Source organism: Poecile atricapillus, chromosome 1 (assembly GCF_030490865.1).
Source record: "Poecile atricapillus isolate bPoeAtr1 chromosome 1, bPoeAtr1.hap1, whole genome shotgun sequence".
Classification (NCBI taxonomy): domain Eukaryota; kingdom Metazoa; phylum Chordata; class Aves; order Passeriformes; family Paridae; genus Poecile; species Poecile atricapillus.
The window spans coordinates 26,835,469-26,862,262 of NC_081249.1; the positions used below are offsets into that span (position 1 = coordinate 26,835,469).

Below are 26,794 nucleotides of genomic sequence, written 5' to 3' on the forward strand. Positions count from 1 at the left end.
ATCGGGAGGCGCCCGCCAACAGCGCCCGCCCCGCCGGCGGAGCCGTGGCCGCATCCCCTCCCCGCGCTCCTCCCCACCGCGTGCCTCTCCCCTTCGGCGGCAGTTTTGGCCGCGTCCTTCCCTCCCTGCTCTCCTCCCTCCTTCTCTGCCTCGCCTGGCGGGCTATGGCCGCTTCCGATGCCGATCGGTATCTGGTAAGTCCCCTCCGCGGTGCGGGGAACGCCGGGGGTGAACCCGGCGCGGCTGAGGGGATGGAGGGGCCCGGCTGCGCCGGCACCAGGAGGGGAAGGGAGGGTGGCGGTCGCACCGTACGAAGAGGTGGAAGTGGCGTCTGTGCCTCGCTGCCTTCGCTGCGGGGCACCGGGCGCTGTCCCGGGTCCGTGACCGGCGCTGGTGAGGGCCGCGTCAGTGTGAAGGCCGGGTTAGCGGGGGAGATGAAGGGTCCTTCTCACGCCGTCTAGTTCCCCGAGCTGCCAGGCTTTTAGAACACTTGTTAAAGGAACTTGTTGTCGGATGTCACTCTTAGCGCTCCCGTGGCGTATCGAGTATTTCAAGTAATAAGTTGAATCTTATCTACTGAAGAATTACTTCTGTGTAATGGCACAGCTGTCGTCAGCTCTATGTTGTGAAGACATTGAACCCATCCCCACGGCAGTGCTGGAGCGTTAGTTCCCCCGGAGCGTGGTCCCTGTGCCTGCTGTTAGTAGTGGAAAACTCGGGGCTCAGGAAGAGTCAGATTTGGGGTGCCCATGGGCACATTACTGGGGGGATGTCCCAAATTTCACTCACATCTACAAACCCAGGAGTGAGCTAGTTTCTTGCTTGGACTGCTAGTCTGGTTCTGCAGAGGCTGATGCAGAGTAATGCATGTAGTCTGAGACCTAGCTTTTGCTTTGGTACAGCATGGTGTTGTGCAGTTTTAGTCAGACATATGTGGCAAATTTTAAAGATAACTATTTTTTTAGTTTCTTTCTTTCTGAAAGGAAAAAAATTAAATGTTACACCGTCTCAGGCTATGTATTTTTTATGCTGTTTTTAATGGGCCATTTCATATAAACCAAAATATTTGATTAAATCATAGAATGGCTTGGAATGGATCTCAAAAAGATCGTCTGATTCCAACCCTCCAGCTCTGGGGACAGTTTTCACTAGTCCCATCCAATGTAATGAATCTGGAGAAATCCAGACGCATTAGTTATGCTACCAACCTTTAAAAATGGGTTTGAGGGAACGAATGAGATGTGATTTAGGTGATAACAATTAGGTGATCAACTAGGTGATATTTCTTTTGGAAGTAGTAAGAATGCAGATATCATGTCGTCAGTTTTGTGGATTTAATTTCTCTGCATGTTAGACAATAGCAGAGGGACAAATTCCCGATGTCCTTGGAAAATTTCAGAAGGAAAAATATGAGCTACTGCTTTTCTATTAAGAGAATGCTTCAGTTGCTGTCAGGTGGAACAGATTTACACAGTGATTCTTCTGTAAGGAAAGGAGGTGTTCTGAATGAAGGCTCGCTGCTTGATAGGCAGCAGCAATTTACACACTGACACAAGCTACTTCTATTTCTTTATTCTACTTTGTGCAAAGTAGGGTGCTAGGTGATAACGCACAAAATGCTAGCTGCCCAGTCATCAAAACTACATTTATACATTTTAGCAAACAAGGAAATCAAGGGTCATTTGCTACCAGTTGCAGTTTTCTTAATTAGTGTTTTACCTTCTGTTGGTTGGTGATTCTCTCTTGTCATGCTAATTAGTGCACATTCGCAGTCTTTCTCTTGGATTGGTGGGTTTCTTGAGTTGGTGGTCGATGAGTCGGTGGTCACGATCTCCTCCTGCCAAAATTGCCTTGGAGCTGAGTCAGTTGGAGTTGATTTCAGCATAGTTGCTGAGTTGGCTTGGTTAGTTTCTTCCTGATATTGGGAGTTCTGCCAAATGTCCTTGTGGCCAGTAAATTCTACATTCTTTGTGTCCACTTTCATTAGCACATCCTTCTCCCCAAGCTTTGTCAACCTCCTCCAGGCCTGACATCATTGAGGCATGTCAAGCCCTAAATCTTAACAAGGCAGTTCTACTGACAAAGTAATTTATCTTTCTAACACCTGGACATCAGAAGGAAGAACCCATCCTGCGAGTGTTTTTTATTAGAGAGTTACAAATGGCAGTGCAGGAGTTTTGAGGGTAGCCCAGCATGGTTGGGATTTCGGCTGGTGGCATGAAGGTGAAAGGCCTCCCTTTCTCCAGTCACACTGTGCTTCTTGCACTGGCTTTTGGTGTGGAGGCTGAATGGTTTGTGTTAGAGGAACTGTCTTAGCCTAGTGGCAATAGAGGTGCTTTGAGTATCAGGCTGAGCATCAGCTAGAGTTCTTAGATGTGCAGCCACTCTGTCTCAGATACACTTGTCTTTAAATAAACAGAAACCTGACAGTTCTCAGTGTTTCTCAGAACTTTTTAATAGTAATTTTCTTCTAGTGGAATGCCTTGAGAAATTTTGTTTTCTGACATGCTTTGAATGTACATTTTTTAATAGCCCAAAGATGTCATATTTTCTATTTAAATTGTTCACTTTGCATATGCATTTTCCCTCATGTTAGTCTAAAATGGAATTATCTAATTACAGAAATCTAAAATGAGACTTGGTGCAGTTAGTGCAGTGCGGTCTGTAAGCCCATACAAGGAAGTCCTGTGCAAATAAAGAAGAGATGAGTATATGCTGTGAGGAATACCCATAGCCTTCTAGCTACAGGAATTCCAAGACTTATTATGCATACCTATTAGAAAAAGTGTCACTTTAATGGGCTTTTAAGTTTTAAATTAAAAAATTTCCTACTGTTGACCATATGCATGTTCACAGGAAACAGTAATGGTTTCCCATTCCATGTGGATTGGAAATACAAGAGAAGGAATATAATGGACCTCTCACCATTTCTACTTCTGACATGTAATTTTTTTTAAAAAATACGGTTCATTTGTATGAATCAAGATATTTCCTTTTAGCCTTATGCACTTTAGAATGCTCACTGCCTTGATGTTGTGGTTCTAGATTGCTGTCTGATGTTTGAAAAGGAATGTGCACCTTTAGATAGTTCTAATGAAATAGATGTAATTCTGTCTCAGAGTTCTGGTGCATATGAGTGTAGATAATATTTTAGTTTACATAAATAGCAATTTCAGGTCCAGCTCTTCAGGATGAATTCTGTTTGATAATGTACCCCTTCTTCTGATTATGCTCTCTGTTTTGAATTCTGATGCTTAGATTGTTTTTAGTACTTTTTTCCTAATTTCTAAGAGCAAACCAACTGTGATCTATTTTCTCCCTACAGTTTATATTTTCAGTTGGACTTGTCTACTTTATTTCATTCACATTTCATAAGGTTGTTTGGTTTGTGGTTTGTTTTGTTTGTTTGTTTTCAAAACCTGGACTTTATCTTAAGCCTTTAAGAATAGTCCTGTAAAGTAAATTTAAATGATTTCTCAAATCATGGAATAAAGCTGATTTGGCAGGTCTTTTTTTTTTTTTTAGACTTTGGCTTTTCTTCATTGCATGTGAAATCATAAGGAATGAATTCTAGCTTTTTAGTAGAATTAATTTATTGCCATTGTTAACTGATATTTTAAAATTATTTTTCTGAAGCAAAATGTTGGCTGTCGAACTTTGTCCTTGTCTGCACATGTTGGGTTTGATAGCTTGCCTGACCAGCTGATTAGGAGATCCATCAAGCATGGCTTCTGCTTCAACATTCTTTGCATTGGTGAGTAGTACCTGGTGCTTTAAGGCTTTAGTGGTATACCCATCTCAGGAAGTAACTGAAATTTAAATCCAGCTGTGTTGTTAAACAGATTCTTTAATGTTAAGCATACCACCCCTTCTCCCAGCTTTGTTTGTTTGGTTTTGTATGTAGCATTTTCATAAACAATGTGAATACCAAAAAATGTTGAAAATGGATGCCAGTTATTTATTAATTTATCAGCAGCCTTTTGGATTTTTTTGAGTAAACTGGGTTTATGCTTTTAACAAAGAACTTCAGATTAAAAAAAATTCTAAAATTCCAGGGTGGTATTATTGAAGTGTTTCTATACTTATCAAATGTTTTGCTCTAATATTTTACCCTTATTCTTAAAAACCATCTGTTGACTCTGGTTTCACAGCTAGATGCTTAACTTTTTAAAATCTATAGGAAGATGGTTTTACACTTTTAAAGAAACCAAAATGTCAAGTCACTGTTCTGCTCATTACTTGTTAGCTGGTAATTTACCGTTATATGTAGGATGAAAACAATAAAAGAAAATGTATTTAGTGTTCACTAAAAGAATGTACAAATACATTTTGCTCAGAGAAATCAGTTGAGAAGTTTTTGTGTACTTTCTGTGATTATTATGTGTTTACTTAATGTGCAAAATGTCTTCTCCAACCCTTCTGTTTAACCTTAGGGGAAACTGGAATTGGGAAATCAGCCTTGATGAGCAGTTTGTTTAACATCAACTTTGAGGACTCTCCATCAACACATTTTCTGTCAAGCGTGCGACTTAGAGCCCGGACTTATGAACTCCAGGAAAGTAATGTCCTTTTGAAGCTGACTGTTGTAAAAACAGTGGGATTTGGTGACCAGGTGAACAAAGCAGACAGGTAAGCGCCCTCTTGTCACTATATTTTGCTGAATTTTTCGTCTTAATTGCAAGTTGATTTTTCTTTGGGCTTTGTAGTAAGTGGTTGTCTTACATGTATTCTGAATAGATGGTTAACTGTTTTCCTTGTGTGCCAAAGTAAACATATTGTTGTTCTCATAAGAAATCATTTTATAATTCAGATGAACTCTGCTCCTTTCTTTATGATATAATCTTTTATAAATTTGTGTATATGGAGTAGTGTTTTTGGGGGGATGAAGAAAAGCAGGGAGTTCAATGGGAGGCTTTTTAAACAGCCAAGCAGATTATAAAGTACTGTAGATTAAACAGATTATATCTACAGGGTTGTTAACAATTCAGTTGTAACTTGTTGAAGACCTTAAACTGGAAGTAACATCATGTGGATTACTGAAGATCTTTGTTTTTTGTGTCAGTCAGTTTAGACAGAAGATGTAGAGGCAGCACACTGGTGTCTTTCAGAACTTTTTTTGAGTCACTGCTTGTGTGAATTTTTTACAGGACTGAATTGTCTCAGCAGATTTTGTTTCTTTTGGTTTAAGTGTAAAGAATTTATGCTGTTTGAGTACCTAAATGGTGGTACGCATATAATAAGAGGTTAGAGAGTCACGTTAAGACTATCATCACAGCTGTAGCTTATGGTATGACTGCATAATAGCTACTGCTGATGAATTGGATGAAGGAGATGCAAATGGATACTAGTATAGCTATTCGAGGTTTTGATGTGTGGTATAGGAGGTGCCTTTTTGTTCTTTTGTTCTTTTGATTTTGTGTGTAATACCTGCTTCTGGATTTCGATAGCAATTGATCTGGTTTGTAAACTTATGTTCTGTGTAACAGAAGTGTAAGGGTGCACTGCTTCTACATCTAGAAAATCTTTTTTTTTTGAAAGCAGATTAGTATCTGGTTTTAAGTAGGATAAAGTATACTTAAACTGTACTTACTATAAATCAGATTTTTATTCTCTAATATTTCTCATTTTAGTTTTTGTCTATTGTTTAAGAGCTCTCTCATGTACAGTGCTTCAGAAGATAAAGCTTATCTTGTTTCTTGGTACTATTAATTGCATATTCTTTCTGTTCTTGTATTGTACCTAAGAGGTTGTTGTATCTTCCTTATATTTAAGAGTTCTGCATTTGCACAACTTGGGAAGTTTAGTTATAATCATAATTAACTTTATGTAGTTTTTTTCCACTAATGGTAGCTAGGAAATACTTTGTTTTATTAGATGCACAATTATTTTTTGAGTAGCTTTTCAGCAATTAGGAGTAGTCTGTTTTTTGCACATAATTTTCTGCCCTACTTGAGCAGCCTTTTGACATGTAAAGCAAAAATCTGTAGAACAATATAAGAGAATTCCTTTCTTAGTCTGTCTCTGTTTAGGAGTAGCTAATATCTGGTTGTTAAATTTTATTTCCTACAGCTATCAGCCAATAGTGGATTATATAGATGCACAATTTGAAGCCTATCTCGAGGAGGAACTGAAAGTTATACGTTCTTTATTTAGTTACCATGATACTCGCATCCATGTCTGCCTCTATTTCATTTCACCTACAGGCCGTTCTCTAAAAACCATAGATTTATTAACTATGAGAAGCCTAGACAGTAAGGTAAGACTTGGAAACAGTTCCAAAAATTTGTCTTTCTAAAGCATCTTGTAGCTTTTAGGTCCATTACCATCTTCGAGTTCTACATCAATGCATTTTTTGTAATTTTTGTATTGGTTTTGTAATTTTTTTTGGTACTGTACTATAAGTTCAGAATAAATGGGCTGTGCAAGTAGCTTGCAGTTCATCACTTGTTTATTTACAAATCCAAAGGAGAGAGACATGTAGCAAGAACACTGAAAAAAGAAGCACAGCAAAGTTAAAAAAAGTAGAACCACACCAACTTTACTTTTATTAAACTATAAACAGCATAGTGAGATTGGATAGGGTACCTTCCGTAAGTGCTGCAGTATTTCTAATTAAGCTTGTTTCTAGTTTTGGGACTGCTGGAAAGTTGGCATATAAAAAGCTGTGCAGCACTATGAAGATCTTTATTATAGATAACTGAAGATGCATGAAGAGCCATGAACAGAACACACTGCCAACGTGGCTTTTTCTGTGATAGGCTGCAGTAGTGTTTTAACATCTTGATTTGTTTAGAAAGGTTTAAAATAGCAGTTTCTAATAAAATTGCTTGCATTTTCTAAATCCTTAGCTTTTTTTCCTGTAATGAAACATTTAGCTGTGTGAAGTTAAACATTTAACCTATTTTAAGAAACCTTATATTATTTGGATTTAATTTGTTGAAATGTTAAAAAAATTGAAAACTTAAATGCATTTGCTGTGCCTTTCACCTTTTCCTTTGTGCTTTACTAGAGCCCCTTCTCCTAAATTCCTGCATTTTCTTGTTCGTGAGAAGTTTTTTTCCAAGATAACAAGGATTAAATCAGCTGTCTAGACCACATTTGTGGTTGATAAGCACATGTGGGATTTTTGTTACTTTGTTTGTGGCTGTATTTTGCATTCTGAACCTCTCAATAGCAGAGAGCAAGCAGAGGGAAGGTGTGGTGGTACAAAGGTAGAGGAGAGCAGGGTCATTTCTAGGTTGTGCCCTCTCTTTACCAGACTTCATTTAAAACCCTTAAAACCCTTTAAAACAGTGTTTCTCTCAGAAGAAAAGGATACAGATCTTTGAGTCACAGCATCCTAAGAAAATATCCACAGGATAAACCAAAAGCTTTGGGGAATTTTGGCTTCTAGCCACGTACTGCAAAATATTTTTGGTTCTGCTTTGGCACAGAGAGAGCGTGAACCACATGTAACTTGTTTAATCCCTTTGCAATGGATTCTTTCTGATCTTACTGCAAAATTATCCATGTACACACAGAAAGAGTTATATGCTTTAACTGTAGTTTTGTTTCCATCTCATTGTGGAGCATGTTTGTGGTACTTTTAGTACTGCATTCTCTAGTGAGAGTTAAGAACTCGGAGTTTCCCAGGATGTAGGAGTCCCTGGGTGGATTCACTGAGTACAAGATTCCATAAAGAGAAGATGGTACAGCCACATGCATCCATCAAATGTGTAAATCTATGTCAAAAGCTGTCTTGAGTTTCTTCCTAAATCCACTACAGTGTACACTGTGTGCTTTTGTTACGGTCTGCTGCTACAAAACAATAGCAGATTACACAGTTTAGAGGTAGAGAGGGTTCTTGGAATGGATTAGGTTTGTCCTGTACTCTGCAGTCCTTGAAGAAAAAAACAGAGTATCTATGGTCAAAATATTTTTCTCTATTATGAATCGGATGACTAGCTAGGAATTTGGACTCTAGCATTTAGACAGTGGAAAATCCTGTAGTTTTGCTTAGGATGGCATCACTACAGGCCAGCCAGGTTTCATTCACAGACAAAAAGGAATCTTTTCCTGTAGACTTTCTTGATGGAAATAGTGATTATTCAGCTAAGAGCTCTGCAGTTCTAATTTATTCTCTCAGAATTGTATGCAGGTTATGGTCAAGTCAGTAAAGTATTGTGGGGATTTAGTTTGGGTTTTTTCTCTTCAGAAAGAATCTTCAGAAATTTTTATATTGATTCATAGGGGTACAATTAAATCAGCCTGCTGTTGCAACCAACAGTGATTTTAAATACATGCATTTCTTTTCCTTCTTTGTTGCTGATCTAAAACCAGAGTAAATTTTATGCTTTTCAATATTTTATACAATTGTGGTGATTTAATGTCAATGTTGATAGCTGTAATCACAGTTTCTGATGATTTTCACAGAATCATTAGGTTGGAAGAGACCTCCAAGATCCTCGAGTCCAACCCAGCCCTAACAACTAAACTATGGCACTGAGTGCCTTACCCAGTCTTTTTTTAAACACATCCAGGGATGGTGACTCCACCACCTCCCTGGGCAGACCATTCCAATACTTTAACACCCTTTCTGTAAAAATCTTTTTCCTAATATCCAACCTGTATTTCCCTTGATGCAGCTTTAGACTGTGTCTTCTTGTTCTGCCAGTTGTTGCCTGGAGAAAGAGACCAACCCCACCTGACTACAGCCACCTTTCAGGGAGTTGTAGAGAGTGATAAGGTCACCCCTGAGTCTCCTTTTCTCCAGGCTAAACAACCCCAGCTCCCTCAGCTGTTCCTCACAGGGTTTGTGTTCCAAACCCCTCACCAGCCTTGTTGCTCTCCTCTATCCTTGGTAGACTTTCTCTGCTATTTGTTTTCTAAGTAATTCTTTCCTAATTAGTGAGTGCTTGAAAAACGTTCACATTGAAAAGACAACTTTCATGTTGAAAAAGAGTAGAGGTTAATTTAATTCTGAGGACTGTGTTCCATCAATTTTTAGACCCTATATTGGAGAAAACCTAACTTGATGTCAGTCTGCTAATTTGACTGAAGGTGTGAATTACTCCTAGCTGTAACAGATTGTTTATACAATTCTAAATTAGTTCAGTTATTTTAAAATATATTCCATAATTTTATTTGATTTTAGATATTTTACCCCATCTATGCTTAGATCATGTGTGCTACACAGTTATGGACTATTATCAGGTAATCTTGAAGTCATACTGAGACCTGGCTTGCTTCTTTTTCTTGGGGACATTTTGCTTAAGACAGAAGTCTTATTTGAAAAATAACAATTTTGAATCTGTTCTTGACATTTAAGCATTTCCATTCAGATGGAATATTCAGAAGAATAGAAAGTTGTTTTTTTATCTTTTCCTCTCCTTTTTCATCTGTGATCAAAGAACTCTGTAAAACTCTTCATCTTCTGAAATCTGAAAGAGTTATTTATGTTGTTTTTTCAAAATATTTGGATATTGGCATTCATTAATTCCATTTAGTTCTGAAAAAAATATGTGTTTTTGGAGTGGTGATAGTATTTGTGAGAAAGAAATCGGCATCTACTGCGTTCCAAGTTAGTGCCATAACTATTTTAGGAAATAGGGCAGTTTAATAGCACAGAATTCTATGTTCTGAATAATGAGTGTAAAGACTATTAAGCAAGAAGCTTGAGCCTTTGTCATTCCTCAGCTCGTATTGGAGAATACTGGAGAAGCTGTGCTGCAGTGGTGGGGTGAAGAAAATGTAGCTGAAAGGAACCCAAGGAAGAGGCTTGGGGGTAGGCAGGGTTTGGTAGCCAGCTTCTTTTTCTTCGTATATTTAGACTGTTAGCTTTCATTTAACACTTGAGCCATGTCCTTTGCTGCTGTACACTAAACAAGCTATTTTTTTTTTTAACAGAGATACGAATACTTAATGGCATTTAGTTAATAAGTAGGCAGTGCTTTCATTTGAGTACTTCCCTCTATGAGACCTCCGTCCTTGTTCTTAGAATCAATTACTTTTAAGGGAGTATATTAAATAATTGGTTGCTAGTTAGTTAAATGATGCCCATGAGAATGCTTTTCATTGTTTGTAAAAATTTGATATCAATGGATAGAAAGGTTTGTACTGCGGAGGAAGTTTTAAACAGCTAATTAGAAAACAATTCTATTTACAAATGTTGCCACCTCAAAACTCAAGTCTCACACATTTAATATAATTTATGTCATTCATAGGTCAACATTATACCAGTTATAGGCAAAGCAGACAGCATTTCTAAAACTGATCTACAAGAGTTCAAGAAGAAAATAATGAGTGAATTAGTTAGTAATGGCATCCGGATATACCAGTTTCCTACTGATGATGAAACCGTTTCTGAGATTAATACCATCACAAATGTAAGTAAATGACAAAAATATTGGTATTTCAGTACTAAAGGATCATTCTCTAATGCTGATTAATGTCATTGCTTTCAACATTGTCTTTAAGCTTGTAAGTTTGCATGTCACAAGTTTGTTTGTTTTTTCTTCTCCTTAAAAAGTTCTTACGTGTTGGGGTTTTTTCCCTACTTGCAAATCTTCCTGCCCCTCTACTGTTGATACTTGTAACAGAAAAGAGGTTCTCATGCATACATGGTTTTTCTAATATCTGGTTAATTAATATATAATTATTATTACAGATGGACAGATTAACTTTGCTCTTTTCCTCAATAGATTTAATTTTACACCTGGTAGAGAAGATATTTAGGTGCTTCATGTTGACAACTTTCTACAATAGCAAGTCTTCCACCTGCTTTTTTTTCTTTTATTTAGTACTTTCTTTTGAAATTAGGGCAGATTTTCTCTGGGGATGTAAAGGTCAGATGTAACTCTGGGTTATTTTCTGTTGTCCTTTCCAATTGTCCCAGGGGGAGTTGCCAGCTTTCAAGTGAGGCTGTGAAGCTAGATGGCTTTGCCTCGAGTGCTCTGTATCTGCTGCTCTTGTGCATGTGTTTGTAGGTACACGTGACCATGTTTGTGTGTACTGGAGTTTGAAAGTAGGGCACAGGAGCCAGGATGCCAGTGCCCATGGTTGTACATTCCTAACCTCTGTTAGCCAGCCAAGGAGTGAGAATGTGCAGCTGTCGATCAATAACAGGTCCTTTTCCTGTGGTGAAGCCTGGTGGTTTGTTTCTTTCCATTTCCATGCTCTGCTAGTGATTTATTTTCCAGGTCATGGTGTTGCTTTATTTGGTCAGCTGTTGTGGGTCAGCATGCAGGCAGTAAGTGCCCAGCCTTTGTGCCAAGCCCACAACAGTAACCAAACCACAAGTTCCAACATGTGATTGTCATGTGAGTGTTACTGGGATATGAGCTTTGATTGAATGTGAGTCATATGTTTCTAGAAGTTTTCTCTTTGGGGTTGGCATTTCCTAGTGCAGCTCAGGATGTAGTTGGCTGCCTTTGCCATTGGGACAGACATCCTGAATGAGGAACAACCTGTCCTTCACCAGGTAGTCTTATTCTGCAAAATGCCTTTCCAGACATTTGGCCCCCAGCATGGGCTTATTCCTCCTGACACACAGGACTTAGCATTGCTCTCATTTTCACTTCCTGAGGTGCCTGTTGGCTCATTTCTCCAGCCTGTTGAGGTTCCCCTGAGTTGTCAACGCACACATCTGGATGTATCAGCTTCTCCTTCTGTTTCTGTTGTAGTTTGAGTTTTTTATCAGTGGATACCGACTAGCTACTGATCCCCTAGGGCTGGTTTCGGGTTTCAAACTGCCTATTGGCTTTTCCTGAAATGGTGTTTTCTTCCCTAATTTATTTCTGAAGTGTTTTTATGTTTTAGCATAAGAATGCTGACAGATGAGACTTTATTGGTATGACTCCTACAGGGTTGTTTGCCATTTGCCGTGGTTGGAAGTATGGAGAAGGTGAAAATTGGAAACAAAATGGTGAGAGCTCGTCAATACCCTTGGGGCATTGTAAAAGGTATAGGAATTCTTAAAAGTATTTTTACGAGATTTTTGCTGTCGTTGAAGTATAAATAAGTATATGAAGTATAAAATTCAATTCCAGTAATAAAAAGGGCTGTTTCACTGATGCCCGGCTGATTGTATTTTGGATCAACAGTATAAGGAATTTAGCAATTAATACTTGAGGCATGCACTGATTTGTAGTTTCATCCACACTGATGCATCCTTAGAATCAAGGAATGAGATGGTGTGTGTAGTACTTGGGTAGGTTAGGATAGTGATGGTACCTCTAGCACTACCATATTTCAAACATTTGGTTATTGTCAGTAAAGAGGGTTAAAAAAGAGAGAAATGTGTTGTTCAGCTCAAACAGGAAATCAGGACAGGTTGAAATATGTCCACCAGTACTTACAGGTCTTCAGTACTTCATTGTGTATATTAGAAATTATAAGAAAGTGTAAGAGGTATAATAAACAAGATAACCTTTCCCTAGAAGTATATTTAATGAACAAAGTAAATGATGCTGTTTAAAATGTATTTTATTATGTATGACTATTTTGCTACTTCTGTATAATAGTAAAATCTTTTTACTGATTAGTGGAAAATGAGAGCCACTGTGACACTATAAAGCTTCGCAGAATGCTTTGCACAAATATGGAAGACTTGAAAGAGAAGACTCGTGCATATTATGAGTTGTACAGACGCTGCAGACTGGAAAAGTTGGGCTGCAGAGACATTAGCCCGGAGAACAAACCGGTCAGGTAAAAGACTTAATCTGCAGCACTTGCTTTCAGCATCCATTTGCTTCACATCAACCCAATGCAGAGCAGTGTTCCTACATAAAATAAGTTTTCTGAGAAGGAAAGAATATATTTTTTTAGTTGGAGGATGTAGCTGTTCATTCAGTTACCTTCGTGGAGAAGTATATGGGTTTAAACAAGCATTCTTTTTAAAAACATGAAAGCCAGTTGTGTTTCTGGAATCTTTCTCTTCTATAATAAACTTGAGGATTTTGATTTTTCTCAGGAAGCATGTCTGTTTTCCTTAGGTACCTGTGCTTTATGAACTTTTAACTTATTTTCATTATATATTATGTTTTACTTTCTCTTTTAAGAAAGTCTGATTCTGAATAATGGTTTGGTTGGACTCCGGGCTCAGAAGGAACTGAAACAAAAACTTTTACAAAATAAGTGGTTACACTGTTGACTTCCCACATTATCTGCCATAATAACAAATGCCTCAACATTTTCAGGTCAAGAAATCTCTTGCTGGACTGTAGGAAGTTAAAAGAGGATTCCAAAGGAAAGTTAAGCAAAAGGTTATAGGCACTCAGTTGTTTCATGTAGTAAAGCTGCTTTGTGCAGGAAGCATTTAAAATTTCTATATCCATTTTGTTTAATCTTTTATTTCCAGTTCTCTCATTTCCCTCTTTCAACTTCCTTTGTTTTTTCTTTATGCATGGGACTGTACTTTTAGGTAAAAATGTGTTCTTAAATTGTCATCCTCTTTGCCCTAAAGATGTTTACAATATATACATGTGTATTCTAAGAGCTGTAGTTTTAGAGTATTATTAATATTGCATAGCAATATATGCCTGAAGATTAAAATTTCATGCTAGTTGTGTAAATAATGATCAAAATGCATGTTGAGAGTTCATATTATGTGCCTGTGATGTAGCTGTCTGCATATTAAATTTGATAATAATGTAAGTTTAGAAAACCTTTGCTAGACTTGAGTAATTGGCTGTTTGTAGCATTTGAACACTGACACTTGAGTAGCGAATGTTCCCTGCCTTTTGGCATATTGGGAAGAAGCTGTCTGTGAAGTTCCTGTACTAGTTTTTTGGATTTAGAAGTAGGACAGTAGTTTATTCATCCAGAATTGTATGCCACTGCAAAGCAAAACCAGTAATTCTTGGATGTCCAGCTACCTTGTGAGCAGACATCTGTAAAGACTTTCACTCTTACATGGGAAAAAACATGCTGGCAACTTTTACTTTTTTATGTGAGATGTGCAAAGAGATAGTTTCAGCACACAACACCAAAATAGATTTGCGCCTTTATTATTAGGTGTGAGAAGGAAAAATAAAGGTAATCTGTAGTGACTGTCTTGTGCACACTTATACCTATTATACACTTACACACTATACCTATTCCCTAACCCTGCATTTTTGGTGAAGCTATTTCATAATAACTTTTTAATTTGTTAGTTTGCAATTGCATTCTAGAATGATGTAATGAAGTCAATGGATAGCAGAGTATTTAGGGTGTAGTTTATGCAGTATCTGTTGGTTATAAAATTCAGGAAGTGGATTTTTAATAATTTTATAATTTTTTGCTACTTAAAATTGGCATTTGCATTTCTTTATTGCTGAAAAGTAAAGATAAGCTTTTTCATGTGTGTGCAGATGGTCTGGTACTGCCTTTTCAATGGTCCAGTTATGTCCATGAGGAACATGAATTCCTGGTTTCAGATCACTCTCAGCAAGAGATAATTGCTTAGATGTTTTGAATGGTAAAGTTTGGAATAGTTGAAAACAGAAATCTAGACATGAAGAGTGCTTCCAGGAAAAACTTCTAAATATACACACACATACCTAGTTAGCCTAGGTGTTTGCAAGGGAGAAGAGGATCGCTAGTGTTTTGAAGTCGGACATTTTGTTAAGTCCATTTTTCAATTTAAGTTGTTGCCTATGGGCACATTTTTGTTCTGAAAGAAGAAAGCTGATAGACCGGAGTCTGTTGAAAGAAGCTGAGGATTGACATTCAGGCTGTATGCCTGTGTGTTTAGATTTGCTGATGTTAATAATTCTTTGGGTTAGTTGTTTTTCTGTCATCATAATTACAATTTATTCTCCATTCTAATTGCAATTAAACATATTTGTAACATAAGCATCTTGGTTTCTCAGTATGTGGGGAATCATTCTGTGCTTTTTTCCTCCCTGAAACTGGGATATTCAGACCTTGCAATTCTTGAACTTGTTTATTTTTCAGTCTCTTTTGAAGATGATGACAGAACACCAGGAAGGGTTCAGTGATATGAATAAGTTCATATGTAGAGGAAGTTTGACACGACTCTTGTCCTGTCTTAGGGAAGAAACCTAACATTTTAAAGGCTATTAGACTTTTTCTGTAAGAAATCTTTGGCAGTGGATTTTATCTGACCAGCTGCAGACCTTTTCATTTGAACTCAATATTTTAGCTATCTTAGAGTGAGATTGGACCACACCCAAAATACCTGTTTTTCATGCCTCTACTGGAAAATTGATAATTCTTTAGGTCTACCACATCCTTATTATTGCTCAGTATCAACTGAGATAGTTGACTTGAGTTGAAGGACTGTGCTAGAAATACCTGCCACTAGTTAATCTTTTTTTTTTTTACTTTTTCTGAAATACTTTGATAGCCAAATGTTATGCAGAAAGTTACAAGTGTTACTTTCAAATTTGAAAGCTTTTAAAAGTGTAATTGAATGAACTTTAAATACCTGTATTGTTCAAACCTATTTGCACATTGTGTTCCACTGAGAGTTGAATTCACTTTAGAGTCTTTATTTATGAACATGTGTCTGATTTTCAGTTTTAGGCTTCCATGCTTTTAGTCTCATTCAGACAGAAAAAACTGTATGTCACAGCTATGCTTCTGTCGAAAGGCAGGTGGTAGTGCTGGTATGTATGATTAGTTTAGCCTGTCTTCACAATCCCTTTCTCCAAAACCTCAGTAAGAACGCATTATTTAAATTATTAGTTATAACATGTAAATTTTGCAGGTGTCTTTGTACAGAGTGTAACAGTCTGACTGTCTAAGCCAGAAGAATGAGAGAATCTGTGAACTTGATTTTCATAATGTGCTAAATGAAAAGCAGTGAAACCAGTCTTCAGATAAACCAGAAACTATTTTACTGTGAGCAGTGGATGAAGTAATGTTGAAAGGATTGACTTAAGATTTAGTGAACTGTCTTTCCTTCCTCCCCAAAATCTTGTAACACCAAAGAGTGTTTTGGTTATTGTGTTGCTGGTCTGCCATACGCAGAAAAGGAAATTGGTTTAGTTCTGTCTCGGTGATTTCCAAAACTATCAGTCCAGGGGGAGGGGGTATTTCATGGAGTCATAGAATGGTTGGGATTGAAAGAGACCTCAAAGACCATCCAGTTCCAACCACCTGCCATGGACAGGGGCACGTTCCACCAGCCCAGGTAGCTCCAAGTCCCATCCAGCCTGGCCTTGAACACTGCCACATGAACACTTACTGGCATCCACAGCCACCTGCATAGTAAATTTTAAAAATGCACTTTTATTTCTCCTCTTCTTTCTATGTGCAATATGATTAGTTACTGAGTGTCTTCAAAGTTAATATTTTACTAATTTCAACACAAAATTGCTTTTACCTGATAAAGTAACCTAGTCTGGGTCTAAGGATGTCCACATAAAGAAAGGAAGGTGTGATTGCAGCATGTTAACTTAGTCTAGCATTTGCTCTAGCAGTTTTATTGTTCCCAAAGGGCAGCATTTTATCTATCAGAACTGACTGTGTGCAGAAATGTGTATAGTGTGAGACTGCTAGCACTTGAAAAACCTGTGCTGTAGCATTATTGTCTAAACTTAGAGATAGTGTGAATTAATATGTGTGAAAACCATGCCTCTTTTTATGTGGATTTTAGGGATTTAGAATTTCAGGGTGACCTAAGTTACTTCACAGCTGATTAAAAGCCTCCAAAACAAACCCAAACACAAGAGGGTAATTGTTCTGAATTTATTTTGTTGCCATGTAGTGCTTGAATAAAAGTAGGAGGAGTGCTCTGGCCTTCATATCTTATGAACATTGTCGGCATGTGCAATTTCAAGATGTTTCTTCTCTCTTAACATGATATTTTGAATACAAATAAGAAACTTTGGGGTTGAGAAACTGCCCAATCACCCTAAATTCAAAGATAGAGCTGTTTAAGCTTAGTGGTGCTCTAAATAATTAACTCTTAAGACTTTTAGACTTTTTTTTTTGGTAATTTTTTCCATTTATAAATGGTTTTAATAGAAACAGTAAAAGATAGGACAAAAACACAAGTGTGTATGTATATTAAAAGTATAAATCAAAATTAAATACTTAATATATGTACCTGTTTATTTAACATGAGGGTGGAAGGCATGAGTTACCTGGCAAAGGACAGTAACTCATGTTAGCTGTGAAGGGCTGACCAGTCAGCACTCAGCAAGTGTTAGAAGAGATGGAAGGTGTAAAGAGGAGCCCCAGAGAAAAGCTAGAGAGAAAAGCTAGACCATTATCCACGGTTTAATCTGTTCTTAAGCCCAGTGTCATAGAAGACAATGCCTTTGAGTTTCCAATAACCATTAACATAGCTGTAGTCCACCAATTCTGCTTTCTGGAATCATGTGACTTAGAGAAGTTTATGGTAAATATTTTCATGGAAGAACTTGTGTCGTTAAGCAGGTTTGCTTTTCAGAGGAAGTTCGGTGTATGAGGTACATCTGTGTACAAGCTACATTCACGTTTCTTGAAAAGCATACTTCCCTCCAGGACTGCCTGGCAGTGGTAGTATAGACCCTGAAAATGTCAAACCTCTAGTAGTTTATTCATATGAATAAATTACTAGTATCTTTTAATTTGCTGTGATATGCTTTGACATGAAAGAAGTATCTCAATTTCAAGTACCTGTTGTTTGGAAGGAAAAAAATTGTATCTTGTGTACTCAAAAGAGAAGGGAGGCATAGATTTAAAAGTAAACAAATGTTTGATTTACTTGCTGACTTGCCTTTTTTTTTTTTTGCCAGGGATTTGCTCAATGATCTGAACTAATTTATTCCTCCTATATAGTTCTAAATATAAGTATAGTATGTATGCAGTTTATTTTCTTCTGGAAGAGAGGGTTCAGAAAAAAACAAGCAGCCTTGAGGTTTTGGCTGTTGCATGTTGTAAAGTAACCCTGTATTTTGGGTGTTGAGCAAGTTACGAAATTGAATTCATTCTATATTGCTGTAATTGTGCCATATTTAAATTTTGACAGTACAAAAAGAGTGTTATATGTTTTAAAGATTCTGTTATTTTCTTCCATTTTCATATAGGAATGGTTTTTTGTTACGTTAATGCTCCAGATTAATTGTTTTTGTGTGGTCCTACTTGAAGACTGAGGTTTCACAATAAGGAAATTTTGGGAGATTTTTCCAGCAATTTCAGTGTCTTAGTACTAAGCAACTTAAAAAGTTGTGCCTGTTGGAGTCAGAAAGGTATAAATCAAGTCTGTAGAACATGAGATGCCTAAAGTGTATTTACTTCAAAATGTAAATTACCCAGGAGCTCTTAGCATACATAAGTAATTTTACTCAGGGTTGTTTATGTAAATAAAAAATAGGAAGATAAGATGCTTGCTTCTGTTTAGGTTTCTTTATGAATTTTTATGTAGGAAGCTGTAGAAATTAGTATTTCAGATGAGTATTAATTGTTTAAATAATTTTCTAGATTGTTGGTTTTCCACACTGAATAGAGCAGCGTGCTGGAGAGTTGCTTACATTTTTGAACTTCAGTCTGCAGGAGGTCATTGAGGCAAAGAGGCTCGAGTTCTGCCTTGAAATGGAAAGAAAAGAAGAGGAGATTGAGCAACGATTTGTGCAGAAAGTGAACGAGAAAGCAGCAATGTTGGAAGAGGCAGAGCAACAGGCAAGCATGCCTGTCTGTCATGAGTTTGTTTTCTGAGATTTGGAACAGCTAAGTTCTTAACAAAATCAGTGGTTGATATTTATAATTTCCTAATATTTTGAGGACAGTAATGCTTTAAATCAAAAGCAGTTTGGCTACACAGGTTGATTTGATTAGTAGATGGATTACACACCAGCAAAGAAGACAGTATGTTTTACGAGGAGTAGCTGAGGGAGCTGCGGTTGTTTAGGCTGAAGAAGTCTGTGAGGACACTTTATTGCTCTCTACAACTGCCTGAAAGGAGAAATGTAGTGAGTTTGGGGTTTGTCTTTTCTCCCAAGTGCTGAGTGACAATATGAGAGGAAATGGACTTAAAGCTGTGTCATGGGAGGTTTAGACTGGATATTAGGAAAAACATCTTCACTGGAAGGGTTGTTAAGCTTGGAGAGCAGGCTGCCCAGGGAAGTGGTGAGTCATCATGCTTGGAGGTATTTAAAATATGTGCAGATGTGGCACTTGGGGACATGGTTTAGTGGTGGGCTTGGCAGTGCTGGGTTCATGCTTGGACTTGGTGATCTTAAAGGTCTTTCCCAGCATACATGATTCTGTGATTCTATAAATGGCATTCTTGTTACAGGAAGGCAGGAGCTTATGGTCTGAAGGCTTTGGTGGATAGCTGGTATGTGTCTATAGAAGAGTGGGAGTTGATATGGTGAAGTAAGAGTGATGAATATAGTGGTTGTGTTTCTTTGTCTTCTCTCAGTGTGGTGAGAAACATTGGTATGCCATAACAACACCGTAGGTGCTTTTCCTGCATAGATTACCCTGTAAAAACCAATATTTTAGGAAAAAATCTTTTCAGAAGCATTTCAGAGTGGGCCATGTGTGTTTGCCTGACTTCCAGACTGAGTTATTTAATCTAAGCTCAACACTCATGCTGAGAGTTTGAAAGTGTGTATTCTGTTGGTTTGTTTCAGTTCTGGTTTCACAATCTCATCTCATCCCAGCTGCTTTAAGACTGTTTGAAGATGTGGTATATTTCTTGGCTCTGTTTTTAAAGATTTAGTCCTGTCAAGCTGGACTAGCAAAGTAGGATCTTCTCATCTGCTTTCTGACAGACTCTTATCATGGTCATGTGTATTTATATTCAAACACTGGTTTAATTGAAATTTGAAACCTGTGTATTTTTATTAATTTCTTTTCTGTAGCAGTAGCTGTAGCAATTTTTTTTTTTAGGTGTTCAAGTGCATGTTTTAAATAAGAAGGCGGCTTAATATTTGTTTCCTAAATCACATGCTACTTGTGGAGAAAAAGTCAGATTCAGTTGTTCTCAGTATGAGGCATTCCAACTGGAAGAATGCTTAGCCATGTTCAAAGCAGGTTCAGCAAGGTCTTACACAGTATCTGTGCTAACCCTTTGATATTATCCTTGTATGATTTATACCAAGTTGTTTGTGAACTCTGCATATTGCAGAATTATGGATATTAGTTTTCCGTGTTCCTGATGTGGGAAAGTGATCATGCGATCACTCCTAAATAACATTTATTATGTACTCTTACTGCTGTATTTTGTATCTGGAAACTAAAGAAAGCCAAGAATTTCTGTGGTACTTCAGATTTCTTTCACATCCTTCATTTAGAGGAAACTCGTAGGTGCACCTATAAAATTTTTCAGCTCTGCTGTGTACAACAGGCATACGGTTACATTTATAGTCTTAGTTTCTTCTTTGTAAAAGCAGGATTCTAGGAGAATTTGTGTGGGGGGAAATGAGAGATGAGAAAGGATTAAGTACCCCTTTTGTTGTCGCACACAACTTCACAGTGGGTTTAAACTGGTTGAAATACATCTAGAAACTAAAATGCATTAATATTTCAAAAAAACCAAATCAAAGAACAATTACTGTAGAAAAGTCGGTAGCTTCTTGCAGCCCACCCCAACCGGCCTAACACTGTTCTTACTAATATTTAAATCTGATCAATGTACACTTCCCCACTTGATTTTAGGGAACTATATTCTTCTTGAGATATATTGATTTAATCTGTTGATAATTGGTTCATCTTTAAAGGCCTCTTTATTTTGATACAATAAAGATACAATAAAATATGGTAGGAAATCTAGTATTCACTTAGTGCCTTCCCTGTTTTCCACCTGTACTTTGAGTATAATAGCCTGGATCATGAGAACAGTCTGATAAAAGTTATTATTTTTCTGTATTGCTGTTTTTTAGTCTTAACAGTTTGGGGAAATAACTGCAATTTCTAACAGCTATTAAAACAAGTAGAGATGGGTTTTACTGTTAATTTGCAGAGGGTTTTTATATTGTGATATCACCACCTTGTGTTGCCAGTTGGAAATGTAATTTTTTGTGCTTTCTTTAAATAGGTACTGACTAAATTTGAACATCTTGCACTAATGCATCAAGAAGAGGAGTTGAAATTAGGGGAAAAGAAAAAACTTCTAGAAGATGAAATAGCTCAGTTTATTGAAAAGAAAGCTATCACTGTATCGATTCAGTCACAAGTGCCTGTCTCTACCCCTGTTGTTAGTTCGAAGACACAAGGACTGCAAAAAGTAAGTGCTGATGCTAGTCATCAGAGGCAGCAATAAAAAAATTCTTCACATTCACTTTTATAACTCAGATTTCAGTAATCTTTTAGAAAAGACAGGAACATGCTCCTATTCTGTGATAAGAAGACAGAAGTGCGTAAAATACCCTCATGCTTGGATTTACTTTTGGAGTAATTTTTGTTTGTTCTATGAGCATTGTTTTGTCTTTTCTTTTCTTTTTTCCATGAAAGAACCAAGATTTTCAACTTGAAGTCCAATGCTTTCATGTCAGAGATGAAGGAACTATGAATGTTGGAGAGCAGAGCAAGAGGGAGAGTGAGAAGGAGGAGTTAGAAAGAGAAATTCACCCAGGGAATTTCAGGAATAGTATTTGATTGCAGCACTCAGGTTTTGAATGTAGGATATGTTATTAGTTTTATGAAGCAGTCTAACTACTGTTGGCCCATATTAGATGTGTCTTCCTAGTACAGATTTTTGAGAGAAGAGATTGATAAAATTTGCTGTAAAAACACGAAGTGCAGAATATGACCCAATAAAGATTTCACTTTCTTCCCACCCACCCACTTCTTTCTTTCACCACTCTCAAAGTTGAGTTGAATAAATTGTGAAAATTCAGAAATACTTTCAAAAGTAGTGTTCAGAATAACATGCCAAATTGATTTATATGAAAAACATTGAATTAAATACTCATATAATAAATTAAATTGACTTAAATGTTTTTCCCCTCCCAAACCAGAACTGAATTGACTTACTCATTTTTTTTCCTGATAGCTTACAAATTTACTGCAGATAACATTTTGTTAATTAATAACTTCCTGCAGTTGAAAACAGATTTCTTGGTTCTGAATTTATTTATAACTGCTAGATTCTGAAGAACTTTAGAAGCTACATTGGTGCACATATTTCCACAGATATCATTAAGCTCTGACATTTTTGGGGTGTATGCTAGAAGCCTAATTTGGACAAAATTCATAACATTTCAACTGTTGTTACCGAATCCCTTTTCTTCGATTCCTTTGATTCTGGATTTACATATGAAAGTGGAATTCTTGGTAACAGAAGTCATTATCTGCAGTACTATGAGTAACTCTTCTTCAGAGTATGTTAAGTGTATATGCTTGCCATGGTTTTTCAGTTCCAGCTTTATGTAATACTGATGACAGAAGACACAATAATGATAATTTCTCATGAGAAAGCAGTGATTCATGGTGTGCTCTTGAAGGTATAAGAGTTCCAGTTTCTTACTAAAATGTTTGGCTAATAGGTCTTGTTGCTGCATTCTGCAAAAGAATAATTTTTAAGCATGATCTGTACACACACAGTGTGGTGGTTACTGTAATTATCATCACAGGCTTTCTGGTAAAGCTCTGCCTTGATACGTGTTTGCCTTAAACATCACGCCATAAGTGTGGTCAGCTTGCTTTAATTTTAAATGTATTGTGCCAAAGGTGTTCCTGCCATAAGCAGTTGCATTCAGAAGAGTGTAGTGCAAAAGTATTCAGTGAATATATCCACTACAAGCTTCCTAAAGAGTTCTTTTCAAATGGTATTGTTTATTAGTCCACTGTTATTTAATACAACTACTGACATATTTGAACCATTTACTCATTTTGCTGACAGATTTTTGTTTATAGGCTTTTATGTACAAGCAGTGTTCAAAATTTCAGATATCCAGTCTTTTTAGTCAAAATTTACTGAGATGTTTTTGCAATCCTGTACTGTTGCAGGATGGTTCATTTGATATTACTAACTCAGTATAGAAAGTACCTGTATGTGAGGGTTTTGACTGTGGTAATCAGTTACTGTTGAAGATTTACAAAAACTCCAGGTTGGTTAAAACAAGTTCTAAATGCTTTGTATGTTTTCAGTAGTCATGATAACTAATGGGAAACTTTAAGAGGTACAGTTCTCTGGAATTGTGTTGTTTGACTGTTTAAAAATGAAATACTAACTGACAGAAATAAAATAGATTTGTTTTGCTTAAGTGTTACTCTTGTTCTGCTTCCTATCCCTAATGTATTACTGAAAAGGAGTAAGATTTCACATTAAACTGAAAAATATAAAGTTTTGCATCTGTTTTAAATATCTCACATAATTTATTGATTGGAAAAAATAGGTGACTTGTGTGAACTGTACTAGAAGGGCAGTGTGACTTGTGGTATACTTGTCACGTACCAGCGTACTTAGCATATAGTCATGGAATATCTCAAGTTGGAAGAGAACTCTAAGGAGTTGGAAGACACCCTTAAGGTTCCTTGACTCCAGCTCTCTGCTCCTTGCAGGACTACCATAAAATCCAAACTGCGATGAAGAACATTGTCCAGACACTCCTTGAACTCTGACAGACTTGGTGTCATGCATGACCACTGCCCTGGGGAGCTGTTCAGTCACCAACCTCACCTTCTATTTTACTCACAGAGTAATGCATATCATACAGTTTCTAACGAGTGGAATGGACCTTAAAGATCATCTAGTCCCAAGCCCCTGACATGGACATGAACACCTCCCACTACACAAGGCTGCTCAATGCTTCATCCAACCTGGCTTTGAATGCTGCTAGGGATGGGACATCCACAACCTTCCAAGGGGCAACCTGTTCCAGTCCTCACCACCCTCACAGAAAAGAATTTCTTCTTACTATCTAACCTAAATTTTCCCTCTTTTAATTTGTACCCATTGCTCCTTGTCCTATCACTACAGTTTCTGACAGAGTCTCTCTCTGGCTTCCCTCCAGGCCTCCTCCAAATACTGGAAGGTTTGTTCCACACAACCTCTTCTCTGGACTGACCGGCCCCAAATTTCTCAGCCTGTTGTTGTAGGGTAGGTGTCCTGGTCCCCTTATTAACTTTGTAGCCCACCTCTGGATTTGGTCCATTAATTCCATGTTCCATCCAGAGCTGGGTGCAGGACTTCAGGTGGGGTCTCACAGGAGCAGAGTAGAGGGGCAGAGTCCCCTCCATCGCCCTGCTTGGGATGCAGCCCATGGTTGGATATCTGAACAGTAAGCACACATTGCCTGCTCATGTTGAGTTTTCCATGAGCCATCTTCCCCAGGTCTTGTGCAGGGCTGTTCTCAATCAATTCTCTGCCCAAACCTGTACATAAAATACTATTTTCCTTCAGTAGCAGTGAGATGGAATATATAATGAGACATAAAACCCTTCACTGACCAGGAAAGGGTCAAGCTGCTAATTCAATCATCTCTACAGACAGAACAGGCTGTAACATAGGAGGAAAGGGTTAAGAGGAGACCCTCATTTAGCCCACACACTCGGACAACATGATTTTGTTCAAGAGAAGAAAATGGGGCAGGGCCATGCCCTGTGATTGCTCCTTCCTGACCAAAATGTAGCTTGATGAAAGATTGTTTTTGGTTTGACTTTGTACCATTGAATGGGCCATTTGCATTTGTTGCATTAGAAAGAAGGGATATGCCTTTGTTAAAGGAGGTAACAGCCAAATGAAAAGAAAAAGGTATTTTTTAAAGCGATTTGGAAGTGTTATCAAGTGATCTTGAACAGAATGTAATAATAATTGAATGATGTGTATTGTCAGCACTCAGTTATCTCCCAGTGTGCTATTCCAGCTGCTGATGTTAGTTAGCTCAAGCACAGCTCAGACACTTCATGAGTGTTACAAAACTGCATCAAAAGACAGATTTAGCTGTCTGTAGTCTGGCCACTTTGCTGAGGACAAAGACTGAGAATAGCTAAGTACTGTTTGACCTAAATAGCTCTGTGCCTGGCCAGTGCTAGAGGATGTGCTGTGCTTTGACAGCTGGGAACCATGAACAGGGGCATGTGGTACCACATGTCTTGGTCAGATGGGTTTCTGTGCACTTGCACGTGCTAGCCCTGCAGGACTCAGCAGCAAAACAAACCTGGTGCAGGCACCTGTGCAGGTCTTTGGAACAGGTGACAGTCAAAGGGGGGTTGTTCAGTTGTAGCACAAAAACAACATAGCACAAAGTGAGAGAGCTGGTGGGTTTTCCTTTTCATTTCCTTATATTAATTTAAATAGTGGAGATCATCTGTAAGTGTGGAAAGCTCCACTATTATTTTGTTTAAGTTTGCCCAAAGATGAGATACCAGGTAAGAGCACAAGTGCACAGCCTGACAGTCAAATGCAATTCAAAGAATTATAAAGGAGCAACTAACAATATTGTCTGGAAGTGGAGAATTAATAGTGGTGGTAAGTAAAAATATATGTCTCCTTGTGGTTTATCTTAGCTGTGTGTTTTTCAGCTGGACACTTCAGAGAGGTTTATCTTGCATGTGAAATGGCTTCAGAACCACTTATTAAGGTCTCTTTATTGTTACGGTACCTTCTGCAAGTGGCTGCTGCAAGATTATTTACACCCTTTACAAATCTGAAGGCTTTGTTTTTTTGAATCCTTTCCTTAAGGTTATTTTCCATATATATTTTGTATATTTATTCACAAACATCTTTAGTTAAAGTTACAAGACACAGCCAGTAAGGAGTTTTATCTTAAATCTGGCCAACAGATTAGGCTCAAAGGGTTGCAGTAAACAGGGTTACATCAAGCTGGCAGTCACCCCAAGACTCACTTTTAGAGTGAGTGCTCTTTAATGTTTCTGTAAATGAACTTTCCAAGGAGTTAAATGTACATTAAGGAAGTTTACTGATGATACTAAATTAGGGAAGTTGTGGACTCCCTCTAGGATAGAGAGGCCTTACAGAGACATCTGGATAGGCTACAGAGTTGTGCAGTTCCCAGCTGATGGAAATTAACAGCAGCAAGTGCCAGAAATTCAGAGGAAGTTTAGATTGAACATTAGGAAAAGACTTTTCACTGGGAGGATGGTTAGAACAGGCTCCCCAGGACAGTGGTTACAGCACCAAGCCTGTCTGTTCAAGAAGCATCTGGAATATGCTCTTAGTCATATGGTTTAATTTTAGGTAGTCCTGCAAGGAGCAGAGACTTGGGCTCACTCCTCATGGGTCCCTTCCAACTTGAGATATTCTGTGATTCTATGATTTTGACTTATGGAAACACGAGCCTCTTGTAACAGCAGCAACATAATATTTATATAGAAAGAAAAATACTTAAAAGAAAAATGAATAATTTTTCAAGACCTTTGTGAAGACTTCTGTAATTCACATTCAGTGAATCATTGCAAAAATAATTGAGTGTAATTCATGGATGGGTAAAATACCCAACTGAATTTTTATGAAGTACTGAGGCATCTATGTATCCACGTGTTCTTTAATAAATGTATTTTTTAAAATCCAGACCCTAGCATCAAGGCAGTAAAGCGCTGATAGTTAAACATAGAAACTTGCAGGATTTTTTAACTAGACAAGAAAAGCTTCACCAGGATGATCGGTAGGGTGCGCTCGAAGCACATGGCTTTTGCTTTTGGGGACAGGACAGTGGCACTGAGCAGCTGTGCCCTGGCCCTGAACAGCCCCGTCTCGTTAAAACTGCTTTTGTCGGGGGTTTCGAGTAGGTGGGCCCTAGACGCCCCTTCCAACATCAGCAGTTCCGTAATGCTGTAGCTCATTTGTCATGAACATTTTTTTTTTCCTTCAAATATTAAGAAAATATTAATTTATTTTCTGTAGAAAGAAAGGTGTAAGCACAGAAAGCAACATAAAAGTAAGTGCTGTGAGAGCTTTAAGCTGATGTGGTGG

General features: G+C 37.7%; 1 protein-coding gene across 1 annotated transcript; it reads left to right on the forward strand.

Moving 5' to 3' along the window:
* Positions 1 to 85: 85 nt before the first annotated feature.
* Positions 86 to 22,370, forward strand: SEPTIN10 (septin 10). The gene is made up of 8 exons (XM_058829591.1): positions 86 to 194; positions 3,637 to 3,754; positions 4,434 to 4,629; positions 6,070 to 6,256; positions 10,203 to 10,364; positions 11,843 to 11,939; positions 12,522 to 12,684; positions 20,954 to 22,370. The coding sequence occupies exons 1-8, from the start codon at positions 165 to 167 to the stop codon at positions 20,958 to 20,960; spliced, it is 960 nt and encodes a 319-aa protein (XP_058685574.1). The 5' UTR covers positions 86 to 164; the 3' UTR covers positions 20,961 to 22,370.
* Positions 22,371 to 26,794: the final 4,424 nt, after the last annotated feature.